This window comes from Thunnus maccoyii, chromosome 14 (assembly GCF_910596095.1).
Source record: "Thunnus maccoyii chromosome 14, fThuMac1.1, whole genome shotgun sequence".
Taxonomy (NCBI): domain Eukaryota; kingdom Metazoa; phylum Chordata; class Actinopteri; order Scombriformes; family Scombridae; genus Thunnus; species Thunnus maccoyii.
In genome coordinates, this window is record NC_056546.1 from 5,251,848 (window position 1) to 5,272,299 (window position 20,452).

General features: G+C 38.5%; 1 protein-coding gene across 1 annotated transcript; it reads left to right on the forward strand.

Moving 5' to 3' along the window:
- Positions 1-6,694: 6,694 nt before the first annotated feature.
- Positions 6,695-20,452, forward strand: LOC121911627 (protein phosphatase 1 regulatory subunit 1C-like). Its single transcript, XM_042433285.1, has 5 exons — positions 6,695-6,850; positions 8,665-8,722; positions 10,656-10,693; positions 10,819-10,873; positions 20,366-20,452. The coding sequence occupies exons 1-5, from the start codon at positions 6,770-6,772 to the stop codon at positions 20,425-20,427; spliced, it is 294 nt and encodes a 97-aa protein (XP_042289219.1). The 5' UTR covers positions 6,695-6,769; the 3' UTR covers positions 20,428-20,452.

The following is a 20,452-nucleotide window of genomic DNA, read 5'->3' on the forward strand; positions in this document are numbered from 1 at the left end:
TGTCAAACAACCTCCACGAAATGACTCATTTTACTATCAGAATTTGATCTGTTCAGTCCAATAACATTTGGAAAGTCTAGAAGAGCTGTGGGATTAAAATATTTTATCCCCATTCAAGTTAGCATCGAGCTAACTGGAAGTTAGACACTCGCTGGTGGAAGTCACTTGTGTGTCATGGTATGCATTCAAAATTCTGTATACTGTGACATACAGAGAGATTTATCTGGCAGTGACAGGCTTTATCAGCATTGTGTGAACTCGTTTGGATTAAATGTAACAGAAGTTCATTTATATGTAAAAGTTCTACACTGCAGGTTTAAGAGACATGTGTAACTGATTTAAAAAAAAAAAAAAAAAGTTTATGGCATTCATCAATTTCTTGCATCCAGAATTTTCTCTGAGGCATGAACAAAATTTACGAGTCATGAAAAAATAGTGTCCAACTTTCTTCACAAGGGGAGGAAATACTTGTTTGACTTCAAATTATAACGTCTCAATCTGAGGGAATTTGGAGTTTTTCTAGAATCAACTAAAATAAAAACTATAAAACAAACTTAATGCAAAATTAATATTATGTTCACCATGTTATCATCATCATCATCATGGCTGCCAGTTTACTGGAAGGCTTTTTATATTTTATGGTTTTTATTTGTATATTTTGGCGCAGTATTTGTTATTAACAGCTGCTTCAGAGTATTTCTGCAGGTTTCTGTTCAGTATCATCTCAGCTGACAGTGTAACATCACCTGTAGACTATAATATTCTCTCCTCTAATATCTGTGTGACTGTCACGTCCCATCACAGAGCACTTTGCTTGATAAAGATATTTTTTAGCATCTAATTTCATGTCAAAGTGTTTCCTCTTTATTTCTCTCACAGCTCAGAGCTGCTCTGATGACACATCGTTGGCAGCTGGATTCATATTTTCTAATTGTTTCGTGACGACTGACTCTTCTAAATCTATCATGTTTTTTTCTCTGCTGATTTCTGACAGCAGTTATTTTCCTCTTTGGGAACAAATTTTTTATGTAACTCGCACACAAGTGGAGCAGAATGTGTCGCCTTTTATGGCGATTTTAGGGGCGTCGATTATGCTAATGATCAAATCTCATAAACCTCCTCATGAACAGTCGACATTCATCAGGCTGAAACGAGTGATTTAAGACAAGTTCAGGTTTGTTAAATCTGACTTGGATCACTTGTACGAGTAAACCTCTCAGACTGAAGTCTTTATGAGAGGAAAACAAAATTTTTCTTGTATTATGTTTCAAGATGGCGCCTCATTCACTCCAATGAAAGTTGCCCACCAGACGCAAATGTGGAATAAGTTGCTGTGGCTCACTGGGCTTCCATGTTTTTGAGTCATACTTGTTTTTATCCAATATTTTGCAGAAAAATCAAAGATTAGAGAAAAAGTCCAAAAAATGAGAACAGATTTGTGTATCAGAACTTTGTTTTTTCTTCTTTCCTCTCCCATTAATCATCTAACGACCCCTCAGATTCATCTGGTGATCCTTCGGAGGGGAACGACCCCTATGTTGGACTAAACTAACGAACTGTGTATAAGCTGTTAAAACAGTAACATGCTGCTCACATATTGATGCATCAGTACTAATAATGCAATTTACAGGATGATTTTTTTGTTAAAAGGAGAACTTTTACTTCTAATGCTTCAAGTAAATTTAGCTGATAAAACATCTGTAGTCCTGTAAGTAGGATTATTAATACAGGACTTCTTCCACTACTGGTCTCCTCACATATATATAAAAAGCGAGAATGTCTCTTTAAAACTCTTCAGTTTCGTTGAAGCTAATGGATCCAGTTCTGATAAAACAAGGAGTCATTTCGAGTATTTGTTACACTTCCTGTTCCTTTTGTACCGACTGTTTTAAGAGAAAAAAGTCTATGTGGGCCAGTGTGTCACATGCCCTGCACTACCAACTCTCTGCTAAAACCACCTCACACTGTCCTCTGTATCCACAGGTTACTGTCATCTACCCAAAGGTTGATTCAGGTCTCGACTTATTTAAACTCATCATGAATTTATTTCCTCTGTGGCAGAAAAACAGGTTACACAAGCCTTCAGAAAATCATAACAAAACAATTTTAGTGCTGATTGACTCACTATAAACAAACATGAATACACTCATTGGCAACATTAAGGCTACAAACAACCCATAATGTATCATGTTTTGTAGGAGCTGCTACACTGGTGCTCTTGCACTTGTCTGTAACTTCCAGAATAAAATATCATCTTATATTCAGGCCAATATGGTAAAAAATGTTACTGACATGTCCAACAGAAACAGAGAAACATCCTTTCTCTCTCAGTGACACCAGAAATACCATCAATACAATGATTTAAAACACAAGGTTTCACAAGTTTGCAAGTCTGTCTTAAAAAACTTCTCCTGTTCATACTGACCATTAGAAGATCCCTTCATGATGCACTTACAATGGAAGTGATGGGGGACAAAATCAACAGTCCTCCTTCTGTGCAAAAATGTATTTAAAAGTTTATCTGAAGCTAATATGAAGCTTCAGCGTCCAAATGAGTCAAATCAAGTAGATATCTTTCAACGTTACAGTCTTTTTAGTGCCAATGTCCCTCTTTTTGTTACTATACTTCCACCTGCAGCTCAACAGGGAAACACTGTCTGAGGAAACACAAAGAGGGAATTAGATGCTAAAAAGACTGTAAATGTGTCAGATATCCACTTGATATGACTAACTCAGACTGCTGAAGCCTCATATAAGCTTCACATCAACTGTTAAATGACTGTGTGGACACACTGTGGATTTTGGCCTCCATCACTTCCATTGAAAGCACATTTGAAGGATCTTTTAACAGCCAGTATGAACAGGAGGAACGATTACAGCGAGGAAAAACCTCTTTCAGTGTTCATATGGACACCTGACTGATGTTTTAAGACACACTGTGAAAAATTGTGAACATGTCCTACAAGAAAAATATTGTTTAAGTTAATATCTGCGTCCAGAATCTCACATCATTTCTAACCGGAGGAAGTCGACCGCGTCAGACTCTGATAATGAGCTGAAACTGCAGGTGCTTGTTTGCCACAGAAAAACACAAGAGGCTCTTTGTATGATGTGTGTGCGGTTTGTTCCACCTACAGTAGCCACTAAGTCTCTCCAGATGTCTCCACTGAGACAAAGTGTTTCCACTACGACTGCCAACACATAAGCCAACACACACACACACACACACACACACACACATTGATGTCATCGCCGGGAGAGGATGCAGGTTTCTGAGTTGGGGGTAGAAAATGCAAATGGACACGGCAGAGACGGAGAGAGAGGAAAAGGGAATACAAGGCAAGATAGAGAGGGGGAAAACTTTCTGCTTTTCTGTTTGTTTACTAGTAAAAATCAAATTCAATATATTTCACATAATGCAGGTGTCTTCTGCATCCCTTCTGCTTCCCATAATCAATAAAACTGCCTCTATGTCCCTTACTTATAGATCACTTTTGAATGACCAACAGGATTTACATAAAGTGCAATAATCTTCAAATGTTGTTGTATCTATTTGTTTAATATAATGTGAAATTATTTTGCAAAAATCCACATTACAGTAGTAGGAGTTTGACTCAAGCTGCTTTGTTTAAAATAATCTTGAGCACTTTTTAGTGAATATTTGGTAAAACAGAAAACAAACATTTTTAATGATTTACAGCTTTCCAGACAGCAGTCGGTGTCACTTCAGCTGAGCGCAGTGTGACAAGATATTTACAACGTGCTTGACATTGGAAACCCCTCAGTGAACAAGTGGCCTCCTTTATTTTTAGTCAAAGTGGTATTATGATGCTGTTATGCAGTTGCAAGCAGGAACTATTTTAACTCTCTCAAGTTATTGCTATAAATTGTTGTTGATGGGTGGCTGCGGATTATTCTTTGGAAAATCAACCGAAGAAAAAGTAAACATGGAAAATAGCATAAATTGGTCATTTTTATCACATTAAAAGGTTTCTGTTTGGCAGACAATAAGGAAGAGATGTCAAAACAGTCTGAAGAGTTTTGAAGAGAACGTAGCTTTGACAAACAATTTAATCGTACAAAAAGTTCACCGTGGTTGCCAATCACCACAATCCCAAACAGATTTTCGGGTAACTGGAAGCTGATTTTTTAAAGAGGACGTCTCATACACATTTCCAGGTGTATATTTATATTCTGGAGCTCTACTGGAATATCTTTGCATGATTTACAGTTACAAGAAACTCCTTATTTATCTTATACTGGCCCTTTATGCAGCCCCTCAGTTCAGCCTCTGTCTGAAACAGGCCGTTTTAGCTCCTGTCTCTTTAAGGTCCGCTCTGCTCTGATTGGTCAGCTTCAGGAAGAAGCCCCTGCGCAGACTTCCTGCGACTTTATAGAAATTTACAGTATATAGAATATAAGGTATATAAAAATAACCATTCCTGTTAAAGTGTACTGGCATGAACTTAAACCCTGCAGAGTTTTCTTGTAAGCAGACAAATTTATGTTTTCATTAGTGTTTCTTATCAAAACAAAGGTGATGCAATGTGTGTGTTTTGTCTATAATTATGTGTTTTTATTTGTGCTGCTGCCAGGTCTCCCTCAAAAAAGAGATTCTTAATATCAATGGGACTCTCCTGGTTGAATAAAGATTAAATAAAAAATAAAAATAAAATAAAACATTTGATTAACTGATTTTGAAACCTACATTATTTACAATCATGTTTGCTTGCTGGCAGTCTTCTTCTACTCTGCCTTTTATTTGCACACTGCTACATTTCTTGGTGTTTTACTCCCTTTAATTGTTGAAAAGCCATAAAGTGGCAGCAGGAGAGTGGATTGCATTGTCACGCTCTGTGTGCACGAGATACAAACAAAATGGGGACCCACTCCCAAAAACGCTGCTCTGTTAGCACTATTAGTGGTATAAAAACTGCACAGAGTCTGAAAGCTTGTAGTTTATGTTTATGGTATGCTATAAAAAATTGTTGATCACATGTTTACATGCACACAGTCTTATAAAAAGTTGATTATAACCCTGGTTATGCTTTCAAATGGCCAAGAAATCTAACTTCAAGAGAAATCTAGCGGAGGAAATCAGGTTTCTCTTATCTCTAAACAAATCAGGTTACGACAGAAAGCTGATTTGACTTAAAAGAGAACTGCACTGATTTAGCATTTCAATTGAAGAAAAAGGATTAAAATAGATGCAGCAGAACCAGACATATCGTCTTTGTTTTTTATCAGTGAAACTCGACCGCCGACAGTCCGATTAGGAGATTCATGTGTGTTATGCTAGTAGCTGCTAATGTAGCCTGCAGCTGCTAGCCTGCAGCAGAGATGAAGAGCTGCAGAGGTCTGGTAATCTCACTTCTTTCTAACTCCTCTAGATTTTTTTAAATTTTCAAACCTGTCTTCAGCCCCAATTTATGCTGACTTATGTGACATCACTTGAGGCAACTGATCAGACACAGAAGACTTTGTATTTTCACATATGCAGTAACACTCACAACACTTGGAAACAGACTTCAGCAGAGCTCCTATTTAAGTGCACATATAAAGCAAACTAATGCAGCACTCATGTCAAATCAGAGTTACCGTAATTACAAGTTTCTGACTTGTAAAGAGCGTTCACGTCAATCTCCAAGTCACAGTTATGACTGAAAGCTCTGACTTGGCACTAAAAACACAAATGCCTGAAAACCAAACAAACATGAACGCCTCATGTCAGCCAAAACACATCATTCAATATTATTAAACCAAATTTAATGGATATAATTTTGTCAATAGACAGTATTTTAAACCCTCATAGGACCAACTCGGTTATCACATAATGAGAACACTTGCAAGTCCTTAAAATGGGAATCTCTCCGATCCTTCCCGTCCATCCGACATGACGAGACCGCAGCATAAAAAACACCTGTAGCTCCTCCCACAGGTGACGCTTACATCAAGGCTAAACCTCCAGTACAGTCCAGATGTACAACGTTACTATGGTTACAGTACTTTAATTATCTTTTACCTCAACAGCCTACACCTTAAATATCTGTAGAGCTGCAACGATCAGTCGATTAGTTGATGGTCAGAAAATTAATCAGCAACTATTTTGATAATTGAATAATAGTCATAGTCATTTTTTTTAAGCAAATATGCTAAAATTTGCTGGTTTCAGCTTCTCAAACATGATGATATGATGCTTTTCTTTGTCATCCATGTCAGTAAACTGATTAAAGACGCTACCTTTGACTCTGGAAAATTATAAGGTGCATTTTTCACTATTTTCTGACATTTTATAGACAAAATGATTAACTGATTAATCGATGGTGAAAAGTAATTTCAGCCGTACTCTTTAGAAAATGATTTCCAGGCAGGTGGCACTATCTTGGAATGAGGAAGTTATGTTTGGTTGTACTATACCCATGTTTAATGGAACTAAAAGTTGGATTTAAACTGAATTAAAATCACTAAAAACACCAGAATTGTGTTATAAAATTTGAAAAAACAAGTAGTGAACATATTTCTGATGACTTTCATCCTATATAAGACGGTATGTTTTGGAAAATGCTGCAGTGACTAGGCTACTATTCTTTCTCTCTCCAAGTCTGTCAATTAGTGATAATGGACCCTGCCGGGGGAGAGAAGACCACTCCCTCCCTCTCTACTCCCTCCCTCCTTGACACACACACACACACACACACACACATACACACACACACACTCTCTCTCTCTCTTTCTGTCTGTCTTTCTTTCTATCTCTCAGTCAGTAATAATGGAGCCCAGCAGTCCAAAGAAGATCCAGTTTGCGGTGCCTCCGCTGCAGGGACAGCTGGACCCGCAGGCCGCCGAACATGTGAGTGTATCCGAGCATGTGTGTGTGTGTGTGTGTGTGTGTGTGTGTATGCAAGAGAGAGGGGGGACCGTGTGGGTTCATGCATGTGAGGGCTGAATGGGGCTTCTATCTGTGTTCTTGTGAGTCTTGTCCGGAATTTAGTGTGTGTGGGTGCAGACCAGCATACGTGCACCAAGTCGCTCTTGTGAAAACTGCTGTTTGTGTATCTTGGTGACAGAATGTGTGTTTAATGGGTCTGTCATATTTGAGCTACGGGGCATGTGACATTATTTCAGTGTTTTGTGTGTTTTGCGAGCTGGTTTGTGTCTGTTGGCCAACACTTTGAAGGGGTCATATTCTTGTGTTTGTCTTGTAAGCAGATAACAACACACCCAAAAATACCCAAAGAAAGCTATTTAACACTCTAAAAACACACCTGCTGACAATGTATTCTGCATTTCTGAAGTGTTTTCAGCACCGTGGCTGTCAAATTTCAGTGTTTAAAATTTCTAAAGGAATATATTTTCTGAAATATTAAAAAGTTAAAATGTAAATATTCCTTCCTCTTCCTGTAATCACAATTCATCTATGTGTTTTTCCTTGTTTACTTTATAGGTAGCTGATGATTGGAATATGACTAACCAGAAAGGTCGAGTGATAAAATGTTAAGTTAAATTTACTCTCGTCACGTACTGCGACAGGTTTACGCCTGTTCTCTTGGGGGTTTTTTTTTATTTGAAAGGCAGGACATCACTAACTGACTGACCTTTCTGACGTAAAGGTGGGCAAAGCAAAGCAAGTATGATTTGTGGTGTAATTATCCTTTAACTGCACCTCCAGTAAACAGAAGTTGGTCTTTCATACGATCTCAAAACGTCGCTTCAGGGAGTTGAAGCTGCTCTCTGTAAGACGTGAGTGTTGGATAACTGGTCTTTGCTTCGCTGACGTCTTAATGAACTGTTTATTCGATGGAAAGCGGAAGTCGTTCATTTCTAAGGAAGCTGGTAATGAACAGTGACAGATTAGGGCCCCTCTGTGGCCGTTTGGGGAGTCTTGTGTTGGAAACAGTCAGTACAACGTTTTCCAGGAGTTAAAGATATGTTTTAGCGACGGTTTTATGAGATACCATCTTGTAAACTAAGTCTCCTCTGCCGGTGGGGGCGACCAGGATGACGATAACCATTTATATTCCTGCAGTGTAGCGTTGTTATTGTTGTTCCCTGCATCTGGAGGCAGAGCCGAGCACAGTAAACTGAAATGGTTTTATGTTTTTTAAAGGGAAAGTGGGTTAAATCTAATCTATCTAGTGTAAATATTGTAGTGATCATTGTAACAAGCATTGGAACAGTCAGTGAAATGTTCCTGTATATCGTTGGGATTATAGTTTCTAAAGTTAATGTTGGGAAAACTAAATAAAAATGTCCTTTTAAATACAACATTTTAAAAGAATCAGATAAAAACATTGAAGAGTGGTTGTTGTTAGCTGCAATAGTAAGTGTTGCGATTGGCAGTAAAGTGTGAGGGAAAGCTTTTAAAAGCTTTAATTAAGTAAACACTTAAAGTAAGTGGAGAATTACATTTTAAAGGATAATGGAGCAAATTTTCTTTTTAACGTTTTTAGTTTTCAAGACGTGCTCTCAATTAGTGTTTGTGTGATTTTACAGCGTAAGAGCTACGACTAATAGTTCAAGCTGGAACTTTATTTATTTATTTAAACCGTGAGCTTAATTTTGTGTTTTGAAACATTGAATATACCACTTTTTACTGTCTCAATTTAAATCCTGAATAAAGAGCATGTTTGTGTGTATTTGTGTGTGTTTGTGTGTTTACCTCAGATCCGTCGCAGAAGACCGACTCCTGCCACTCTGCAGATCTACAGACAACCTGGCACAGGTGAGACAGAGAGACAAAGAGACAGACAGAAAGAAAAGAGAGAGAGAGAGAGAGAGAGAGAGAGAGACAGACAGATACTGAGAGGGAGACTGAGAGCTGAAAAGAGGCAGCTATAATGGAACCTTTATTAGATTTGTACTGCAGCTTTTGGTAAGTGATCTCAGTGTTAAGACGGGACTGATGGATGCCGATTGTGTGTGTGTGTGTGTGTGTGAGTGTGTGTGTGAGTGTGTGTGTGTGTCTGCACTGAGCTCTCAGCTCTTATAAATCCCTCCACGCAGGAACTGACCGATTGAATAATCGGCCTTATTCCATTTAGTGAGCTCAGCTCCGTGAGTCTGGTTCCAATAGAGTCGTGTGTGTGTAGCGGCTCTCTGGGCGCCTGAAGTGTTTTCAACCAACCATTTTGTCTGTTTTTCAAATAAATCAGAGAGCAAGAATATTGAAAGCTGGCAACACTAACATGTTATGAGAAAGGCTGAAAAAAATTATCTCCAGAATTTGGAGTTGATATTCTTTCTGTATTTATTCAATTCAATGATTATGTGGCTCAACAAGAATAAGATTCTGTGGAGAAACTGTGGTCTGGATTCCCACCAAAGTCTAATCAGTTGATCCTTGGCTCGAGGTTGATCTGTGCACCTAATTTCCTACATATTTGTTCTTAATTTTTCAGCAAACTACTGCCAGTCAGTATCCAGAATGATAGAAACCACCTGACAGTCACAACACACGTTTAGCCTCGCTACGAGGATTAGTTTTACTCTCTATCATGAGATTCATCCTGATAAAAAATATGTTAAGTCTTGAGATTTTAACAGCTTTGCTGATAATAAAATACCTGTTGGCATCCTCTGTTTCATAAATACAGTTATTTACTAAAAAATACCCCAGTTAGAGGACATTATTACCTTTATTGACCTCTCCTGGAAAGCTCTCGTAATAACAACATTAGTATAAACTATTTCCTCTTAAACTCAATTATAAAGACCGAGAACTGCACTGTGATTAGGTTTGCTTAAAGATAAAGTGAGGTCCTTGATCTTATTACAGATGGCTGATGTTTTGAAACTCAATATACACCGTGGGTCACAGCTGAGTTTCCAAACATCAACAGTGAGCTAAGCTAAGAGGAAACTTTAGGAATCGAGGATACATTTGGACTCTATGAAACCAAAGAGTTTAGCAGGAGAGTGAGTTAAAAACCTGAAATCTCAGCACCTGTTCAAGTAACAAATAAAACAGTTTAAACGAGACTAGAGGTTTACAACCATGATAATTTTCTTAGTTTGACATGTTAGCATGTTAACGTTTGCTAATTAGTATTAAACGCTTCAGTAGAGCTGAGGCTGATGGGAATGTCATTAGTCTTTGGTCATAAACTAAAGTGTTGGACACGTTCACCAAATGATGGCGTTAGGAAACAAACGTCTGGGGATCAACAAAGTCAGTATATTCCAGCCTGAGGGGAACATGAATCTGTACAAAATGTTTTTTTTCCAATCTATCAAGCAGACTAGTGGCGATATGTCATAGGATAAATAAAACTGCTGGTGATGCAATAGGAACGTTTGCGCTGCATACTGGCCCAGGAATTGCAAACTTTATTTACAATTTAGAAACAGCACTGCTCCAATCATACTGAGTTTATCTAAAACCTGTTTAACTCCAGCACGATCACAGCATGGCTTCAGGCCACAGAGGAAACAAGACCATTAAGTGACACTACCCAACCTCACCAGTGTGGTTTGAACCAGCCAAAAGCAACAGACTCACTGACACTGCCATTGTTATTGTAGATCCCCAGGCTTTCACTTCTGGGGCTAAAAACATCTGTCTAGCAGATTTGGAAGCAGCCTTGTGTCAGTAATGGCTCAGAAAAGTGAGTTTGTGATAAATCGATAAAGAGCTCACTGCTTGTCTTTTTTTGCAGATGTTGGAGATCAACACAATGCCAGTGGAGAGTCACAGGTTTGTATAAATGTTGTTTATACATACAAACTTTACTAAAACCTCTGATTTGTGCAGTTTACAGATACCGTTTTAGCTGTGTGAATGTGTGAAGTCAGGATGTAATGAGTTTGTCTGTTCCTCAGGCTTCAGACGGCTCTCAGAGGAAGCAGAGCACCTATGCCCCGCCCACCATGAAAGGTAAACACGGGGTGATTTTCAATCCGGTCTGCCATAATTTAGCAAAATGTGGACTCTGTCTGAAAATGTAAAAAGATGCTTTGTGCAAGGAAAGCAGAAGAAATCCATTTCCCCTTGAGGAGAGGGCAATGTGGAGGATTTATCTGTAATCTCCTGTTTTAGCAGGTGCATTTTTCCTGCAGTTGATCACCATTAAAAATTTAAAATGCAAAATTGGTGACAAGGGGAAAGCAATACGCAACAGTATCACTGAACAGAAAAAAACACCAGCAATAGCAAAGACAAGCATTCAAAATACAACCTTAAAGAGGACATATCATGAACATTTCCAGGTCGATATTTATATTCTGGGGATCAACTGGAGTATCTTTGCTTGATATTCAGTTAAAAAACCTCCTTATGTATCTTATATTGGCTCTTTATGCAGCCCCTGCGTTCAGCCTCTGTCTAAAACAAGTCGTTTCAGCTCCTGTCTCTTTAAGGCCCCCCTGATTGGTCTAGAGGCCACGTAAACAAACTATAGTTGTAGGATTTCACTTATTTTTCTCATTCTTCACTTGAAATGGAAGCTTCTCAAGTACATCTGTACATGTTCAAGCCTGAATCTGATCTAAAAATGCCAGCGGAAAAGGTGACCAAACTTAGCAACAGAGGCTACCAACAGACGACCATTAATGGGCGTGAGTTACAAAGTTACAAAGTGCTTTACAATACAAAAAGATAAAACAAGTAAATAAAAACCAAAACAAAGATATAGACAAGATAAAATGAATGAAATAGTACAACAATTACCATCAGTTAAGAAAAAGCCATTTCCACAGCTGAGGGGCTCGAACAGCAAAAGCCTGGTCCCCTCTAGTGACAAGTCTAGATTTTGGAACCATTAGCAGGGCCCTGCTAGAGGATCTCAATCAGCAACCATAGGGGGTTAGTAGATCACAGATATAAGCAGGAGTCTGACCGTTCAAGGCTTTTAAAAAAAGTAGTAAAATCTTATAATCAATTCTAAAACTCACAGGTAACCAGTGAAGAGCATCAAAGATTGGTGTGATGTGGTCACTTCTCTTAGTACGTGTTAAAAGCCTGGCAGCAGCGTTTTGTACCATCTGCAGTCTTTGGATGTTTTGCCTGCTGATACCAGAATAAAGTGCATCGCGGTAATCAAGTCTAGAGGAGATAAAAGCATAGACGACCTTTTCTGAGTCTGCAGAGGAAAGGAATGACCTGATCTTGGTTCGCTGTCTCAGTTGGGAAAAGCAGCATTGCAGCACTTTGGTCACCTGAGCATCAAAAGACAAATCAGACTCAAAAATAACACCTAGGTTGTGGACCAAATTTACGAACGTTATTAGATAAGGCACTCAAACTAGAGGAGAGATTGTTAATGCTGTTAGTGCTGGGGCCAGACTAGGTAATTATAATGACTCCTGTTTTGGAGTAAATCAACTGCAGGACGTTTTTAGACATCCAATTTTTAATTTCAGTGGGGCAGGACATAATACCAGGCTTTAACGAGACATACAACTGGGTGTCATCTGCGTAGCAATGGAAATCAATGCTATGTCTATGCACGATTTGCCCCAGGAGTAGCATGTAAACGGTGAATAAGAGGGGACCCAAAATAGAGCCTTGGGGGACCCCTTTCGAAACGGTCCGCTAAAGATCTCTTATTGTGGATTATCGGGAACAGACTCATCTTTTATCCTTTAGAAATTACGCAAGTTCTAGTGGATTCAAGGCATAATCGACTGACAATCAGCATGTTGTTGGAAATTGTTACTTAATAAGCCACATATCTAATGTTTTTAAAAAAATAATGATATAATAACAGGAATTTTTGAGCTACAGTGCATCAGTACTTTCTTGTTTTACAGATACTGTTGTATTTCACATTGAATGCCTTAGAGTCTATACAGTTAGTTAAACCTGTCGGTACAGGACTGCATCCTGTTACTGTATGTACTTTAAGCTCTGTAATGTCATGCACTGGTCATTTTCTTGCAGCTGTGTACACACCAGCCTCCTCTCTTCAGTTTTACAGTATCTATTCTGTACATTATGTTTGCTTTTTATATGAAGGTTCTGTTTGTTTTGTTTTACTACACATTGTTTGTCTTTCTCTTATCTGTTGCTATTTCTGGCTTCAACTTCTGCTTTTTTTTCTTTTTGTCTTTATTGTTTTTCAGTCAAATCTGTGGGCCCATCTGGTGGGGTGATGGGGGATGGTAGAGGTTACTGATGGTTTCTTAAACTATGGTTTGGGGCTTATAGTGGAGGAAAGGCTTGTTTCTTTCTGTTCGCCAAAAGGGTTGCTTCCTTGAAAGTAGAAAAACTTTCAAGCTAAACATATTTTCTCACTTATCTCTAGCGGTATCCAACCATGGAGACAGTTTTGGTTTGATGCGCCAAGGTTTTAACTTGTCTGTCTTTGAGATTTCCTCCTCAAGCAAGTGAATGGAAATTAGTTTGAGATACTCACAGCAACATCTTTTTTAGATAAAGTGTCCGACTTAGTGATCTACATCTATCATCTGCTATTATTTATTAATGCTGTGGAACATTTTACACTAGAAGTGTTTTCAAACACAGCAGTAAACATGTTTTCTTTATATTTTTTTAGTTGAAAAATGCTCCAAAGTAAGTACATCTGAAAGGACAGGTTCATAATTTTTCCAAGTCTGTCCTAAAACAACAGTCAGGAGCCCAAATGAACATAAACACATTTTTCTTGCTGCAATCATTCCTCCTGTTCATACTGGCCATTAGAAGATCCACAGTTCTCCTTCTGTGCAAAAATGTATTTACAAGTTTATCTGAAGCTAATATGAAGCTTCAGCTGTCCAAATGGATCAAATCAAGTAGATATTGTTCAAAGTTAGTCTTTTTAGTGCCAAAGTCCCTCTTTTTGTTACTGTACTTCCTCTGCAGCTGAACAGGAAAACACTGTCCATCAAGACACATAGAGGGATTTTTTTTTTTTTTACTAAAAAGACTGAAACTGTGGAGGATGTTTACTTTATCTGACTAACACAGACGGCTGAAGTCTCATATTACGTTCAGATAAACCTTTGACTTGATTTTTGCTCAAAACGAGGACCATGCCCCCCCCTCCATCACTTCCATTGTAAACACATCTGGAGGGAATCCTCTAATGGTCAGAATGAACAGGAGGAATGATTACACCACGCTAAACCTATTTCAGTGTTCATCTGGGCTCCTGACTGTTGTTTTAAGACAGACTTGAAAAATTTTGATCCTATTCTTTCATGTGAAAGGCTTCTGTGACCCAGACTCATTGGACAGCCTGGCAGCAGTACAGAGATATTTCCCTTGTTAGGTTTTTAAGCGAGCTCCGCCCCTCTAACCAATCAGAGGAGGCCAAAGTCAGGGGTGGGAGCTTGCAGCTGTCAATTAATACATGAATGCACTTCTGGACTAGTAATCCTCTTGTACCCGAGGCTCCAAGCTAGGATTAGTTGCTGGAAGACGTCACTATGGCTGAGTCACAAGCTCATGATATCTGCATTAGCCCAATAAAAGAGCTGCATTATTTCCACTTGCGGCGGATAAATCAATACATCGGGTGTGTGCAATCACGAGGACGCAGGTGGAGCAGGGAGAGGGAGGGTGGTTTGCTTTCAAGCCTCATGCTAGTGCTAGCTTGATTTTCAGAACTTGCATATTGAAGCTTTAAATTATGTGAATATATGTTTAATTTATAATGCCAAAAAATATGTTTGGGCCTAAAATTTGTGTGCAATTATGATATCTTTCAAATTATTCTTATTGCACAGGTTTTTGTTCATGTTTGGGTTCGTTGTAGTGATTTATGTTGCTGTTTTTGCAGCGTTTTTTGTGATGCTTCCACTGGCAGGCATCAGTGTTAAAAATGTTTGCTTTTTTCCACAATAGTGGCTTGAATGTGTTGAACCCTCGCATATCTGACATAACTGATCTGCTTTACAAAAAAGGTGCAATAGAAGATTTTTCCACATGCAGCATCTTTTCTCCATTAGGTTTTATGATATGAAAATCAGTTTAACATCACTTGTAGTGATCTTTCAAGGAGCAATAGCTTCTTAAATTGGAAAAGAAGTTGTCAACAGTGCTCAGCTTTCATCCACAATATGTCCAAAGTGCACCTGCCTGTTGGCTTTCCTCTCTGAAAGACTTTGTTGTTGTTGTCGTCATTTTGTTATTATTGCTAGTGCTGAATAATTTATAAAACTGTTTACGGAGCTTCTCCCTGGAAAGCAGAAAGCTGCTACAGTTTGAAGAGGCTGACATATTTCCTACAGTGTATATTTGAAATATGTATGTGAGACTGACATGTTCGTTGTAATCAGTGTGTAGGAATAAGTGCTTGGTTTTTTTTTTGTCAGAAAGGAAGAGAGGAGGGAAAAACAACACAGTGCAATGATTGAGTGTGTGTGCAGGGCTCTCCTCTCTAGCAGTGAGTGCAGCACTGACTTGGTTCCGGGAAGTGGAGACTGTAAAAGCTTTTCTTCTATTGATTCTGTCTCGGTGTATATTAGTGTGTATGAGTGTGTACGTACAGGCCAGCTTACTGTGCACCCGTTAGCTAATAGCCTCATGAGTCAGAGCCTGCAAATGCACAGCAAGCATTTACATTCTGTGGCATCAGATGAAAAAGTGTTTATTTATTAACTGTGCAGGAAGGTAACTAAGTACTCAAGTACTGTACTTAAGTGCAATTTTTAGGTACTTGTACTAACACATTATTAAAGATGAAACCAATAGTTTCCAACCTTTTAGTCTTGTGAGCTCTTGTATAAAACCAGAGTGTAGTTGTGTCTCCTTGTTATGTTTCAGATGTTGTTAGCAAAGAGACGTTTCTCCTCTAAACTTAGATTTTTTGGTGAAATATTGGGTCATTTGAACAGTTATTTAAATGAAACCATGTGAAAAGTTCAGATAACAGTCCCACCGACAGATTTCATCTCACGACCCCTCAAAATTTATCTTGTGACCCTTTGGAGGGGCCCGACCCCTAGACTGGGAACCACTGCACTAATCATTCACAGAGGCCAATTTTCTGATAAATGAGTACTTTTATCTTTGATTCTTAAAGTAAATTCAGCTGTTAAAGCTTTTTTTTCTTTTACTTGAGTAGGATTTTGAATGCAGAAATTTAACTTGTAATAGAGTATTTTTACATTGTTGCAATGGTACTTAAGTAAAGGATCTGAGTTCTTCCACCACTGTTGATGAATCTGATAAGGTTTTATTCTCATAATATGGATCTAAAGTGGTAGAAAAGTTTATAATTAGGTTTGTATTAAGTACATATACAGTCTGTGCTGACTCAGGCTCAAACAGCATCTGATGCTGCAGTTTAACACTGTCCCATCTGCACATTTACACTGTTAATTGACTTTTTTTGGTTTCATGTTTGGGTCCATTTCTCTGTTTGGTGATGTTCTCATTGCTTTGGATAATTTGGGATATTAGTCATGGAGCAACGCTGGAATTTGTTTACAGTAAATAAGATGACTTGTTTCCTAACCTCACTGCCAAATATCAACAAGTGAGATAAATTTCTCGAACGCTTTCACCCCAAACCTCCGGCCTAGCGAGATACTTATGGTTTATGTTACACAAGCTGTTTTCTTAACCTTCAGTTGGATGTTTTGTCTTCTAGTTTTTTGCTTCAGTTTCAGTGCCGATTACTTTTAATTTTAATTTGGTTTTGTTTTGCCGTTTCTGCTCCACTGCGACGTGTCTGTAGTTGCGGCGTCTCTCCACTAGAGGTGCTCTTCTCTCCTCAGAGCTACAGCTGGAGGTGGAGCAACACCTTCTGGGGGCGGGGCTCTGTGAGACGGACGGCCAGTTGAGCCCAATCACGGCGCAGCTCTATGCCGCCGCTACTCTGTGGGCCAATCACAATGGGCCAGAGGAAGCCAATGGGAATGAGGCGAGTCTGGTGTTAGCCAATCAGGAGAGAGGAGTGGCAGAGAGCAACAGTTCGGGGGGTAAAAGCGTTTTAGCCAGTAAAAGCACTTTGGCCGGCAGTATACTCAAGAAGAAATCAAGTTTTTTCAGATATCTGTCAAATTTACGGTAACGCTACAACAAAAGATCACACTTACGACGACTCCAGGGCTAAAAACCAACACCACCAGAATAATTAAATAATAATTACTACATGGAAGTGAGATAAAACACAGGGCAAGCAACCAGTAACATGATACTGTTTGACAATCAGCGGTGAATTTGAAAGAGTTGAACAAAGTCTTAAAACATTTCAAAGTTTGTCTCATCAATTTGTGCTGAATGACGCCAAAGTCAGTGCTTCTGTTTGGCTGTAAACCCAAAACATCCTGCAAACAAGTACGTTTTAGATTTATCTGGAGTATACTGTTGGCCTTAAACACACACACACACACACAAACACACACCAAATCACACCCATTAGTGTTAATTTTGATCACAAAATAATGAATAATACTGAGCAATAATCATATTATTTTACACTTGACTACATCTCCACCACACTTTTTTTATTGAACACTTGTCGCCGCCCGGGTTACGTGTTACATGAGGAAATATTGTTTTCCTCATTATGAATTGCCAAGTTGCAAAATGTTAACTAACGCGTTTTTATTTTCATACAATATTTTCTCGTAACTTTTTGTGGTTCTGTTTAAGCCATTGAAGCATTTAGTTAACGTTATGGGAAGATTGTGGTCTCGGTTAAATATTTAAAAAAGTCAATAGTCCCTTGAAACACAAGACAGAACAAGTTTTCTTTGTTAACACTGAGACAAAGCCACGATTTTTCCTTAACCTTAACCAAAGTGCTTCTGTTGCCTAAACCTAACCACACGCAGGTTGTGCACTTGACAGGGAGGCATACAGTCATTTCAGTTGATAAAGCTAATTAACATCTGAATAAAAGAATACAGAAGTTTTGTCTGTTAGTTAATCAAGCTGGCTAATACGAAAATCTTTATTTGCTTGCTTTGGTGCACCAGCTAAAATTTTCATTTTGTTGCAAATTTAGTTAGCTAGAGTTAGCTCTTTGCTTTATATCTCCACTCTACCTAAAGCTGCATTAATTAAGTTTTTTATATTACTTTCACGCTACTACTCAAGCTCTGATAAACCAACTGTACGCTGCCTGCTCAGCACCAAACGGCAGACAGACAACGTTAGCGACTAGCTGGTGAAGAAAGTGGATCATCTAGCAGCTAAAGAGTCAGATATTTTTCTCAGGAGACCAAACCAGCAGAGAAAAGAGAGTGAACACTGGACTTTAGTTCTTTATATAGATAGAAACACAACTCTGATTGAAAGCTAATGTTGTTCCGTGTCTGCTGGATGTGTATATTGACAGTTTTTTGCCTCAACATCTGGACCGTAATAACTTTATTAGACCGTCAGCTTGTTTTTTCTGCCCCCTAGTGGCCAAAATTTAATTAATGCAGCTTTAAGGTTGTTTTGTCCTACAATCACCAACATTAAAGTAAAACCTAACAGTATGTCATTAACATTTGACTAAATCAACAGTTTCTGCAACAATAAACACTGGCACACTTTAACACAGTCTGTTACTAATTATTCACTCCATGTTTACATGTTCTGTCATTCTGTAAGAAAAGACTAACAGTACTAACTCATCTGCTCTCCCTCTCTTCTCTTTTCTCCTTTTGTGGCTTTGCTTGATCTGTCAATTCTCTCGTCTCCTCCACTTTCCTCCCTTTTTTTCTCAGATTTGTCATGTGACCACAAAAAGGAAGATTCCAGTCCCGACTCCGTCTCCCGATAGCCACCTTCGCTCACTTTCATCTCTCCATAACAAACTCTTTCCCTCCTCTTTCTCTCCACTGATCATCTGATCGCATTAACACACTGCTTCACTCTGTGCTTTAACGTACTCACTAATGCTGTATAATTTGATTTAGCAACATCTCTTTCATGCACAGACACATGCACACGGAGGTTTCAGTTAACTGTACTGAATCAGTCTTAATTTTAAAAAAGCTGTAGGTGATGTTGGTGAGGTTTTGCCTGTGTAGAAATGGCTGTGAATAAAGATGTATTATATGGAAACATTTACTCACTGTCTAAATGTTGTTTCTTCTTCAGACAACTATTTTTATGCTGGAAGTTTGGTAGTTTTTGGCATCACGGAAGAGGTGAATGAATTGTAGTAAAATTCTGATAGATGTTTTTTCCCTAAAGGACCTAAAAAATGTGAAAACCAAATGGAGGACACACAGCACAGAGTATTGGGACAACCATTAAGAGATTAAAGCATTAAAAGTACAAGATTAAAGGAAAAAAAAAAAGGTTTTTATGAAGGACATGTTTTGTTTGTGTGCACCATTTATGCAGCAATAAACAGTATTACATGCCTGCTTTCTACACATCTGTGTGACCCCTCTGTTTGGAGATCAGCATCCTCCCGTCACTGCGTTAACAGCTGAAATGCGTGTGTGTGTTTACGAATAAGTGTGTGGTTTATGCAACATGAGTCCCAGTGTTTCTATCACATGGCCTAAAGAGGGAGAATATCTACAGATGGGATGTGCCACAAGAAGAAAAAATAGCTTGTGAAATGGTATTTAAAACTATGTTTACAATATTTTCTTTGTTAAATGATTGATTTCTGGCTTTCAACCACAGTATAGACAAATATTCATTCCTTTTTGCGCGTTTCATCCTCTTCAAGGCTTTAGCAGGTATTTCCTGTTGATGCCGAGTCCAACGTGCAGTTAGAAACAGGAGGATTTATTATCGGGACTTACTGTTCACTCTTTACTGCCAAGAGTTCCTTACTTTAATTGCATAAAAAGTCCTGTATGATCCCATCTTCATGGCTGTGTTTGTGTATATGTGGTGACTCAGGATAAGAAAGACTGTTTAAGCTTCTCTCATTTCTGTTTAGTTTAAAACGTTTTTAAATAGAACTAACATTTTGGATTTGGGGAGATGGCTGGCATGTCGATGGCAGGTTTTATACAAAAAAAGTGTTTGGTTTGCTTTGTTATTGAAGTCACTGTATTGCTTTAAATTCACTTTTAGTTTCTCTTTCATTGCCATCACTTCACCTGCCATATTCACAATCTGGCAGCGATGATCAGATTACATTAAAAAATGTTGGTTTACACAATGTTGACATGAAATTGTTGCTCACTTCTGGAGGATTTTAGCAGCAGGTGATTCCCTGGTAATTAAAAAGAAAGCAAATATTTGTCTGTCTTTCACAGACAAAGTGAGACTTTATGAAATAATTAAGTGACAAACTGAGTTATTCTGTCAAGCCAAATATTATGGCTTGTTATGAGTGCAGAAACAAAATATTTGTGCTATTGAACATGACTTCAGTGTTTCAGTATATCCTATGACAGAAATAGCCTGCAAGCGAAACAGCCCTAAATGTGAAATTAAAATCTTTAAAACATTTTTTGTATTGTTAATTTTGAGTTACGTTTGTGTGTGTGTGTGTGTGTGTGTGTGTGTGCATAGGTAAGCTGGAAAGTTCTGTACCTGAAGAAGACGAGGAGGAAAACAGCCCACAGGACGGCTGATGCAGGAGAGGAATCCCAGCACGAA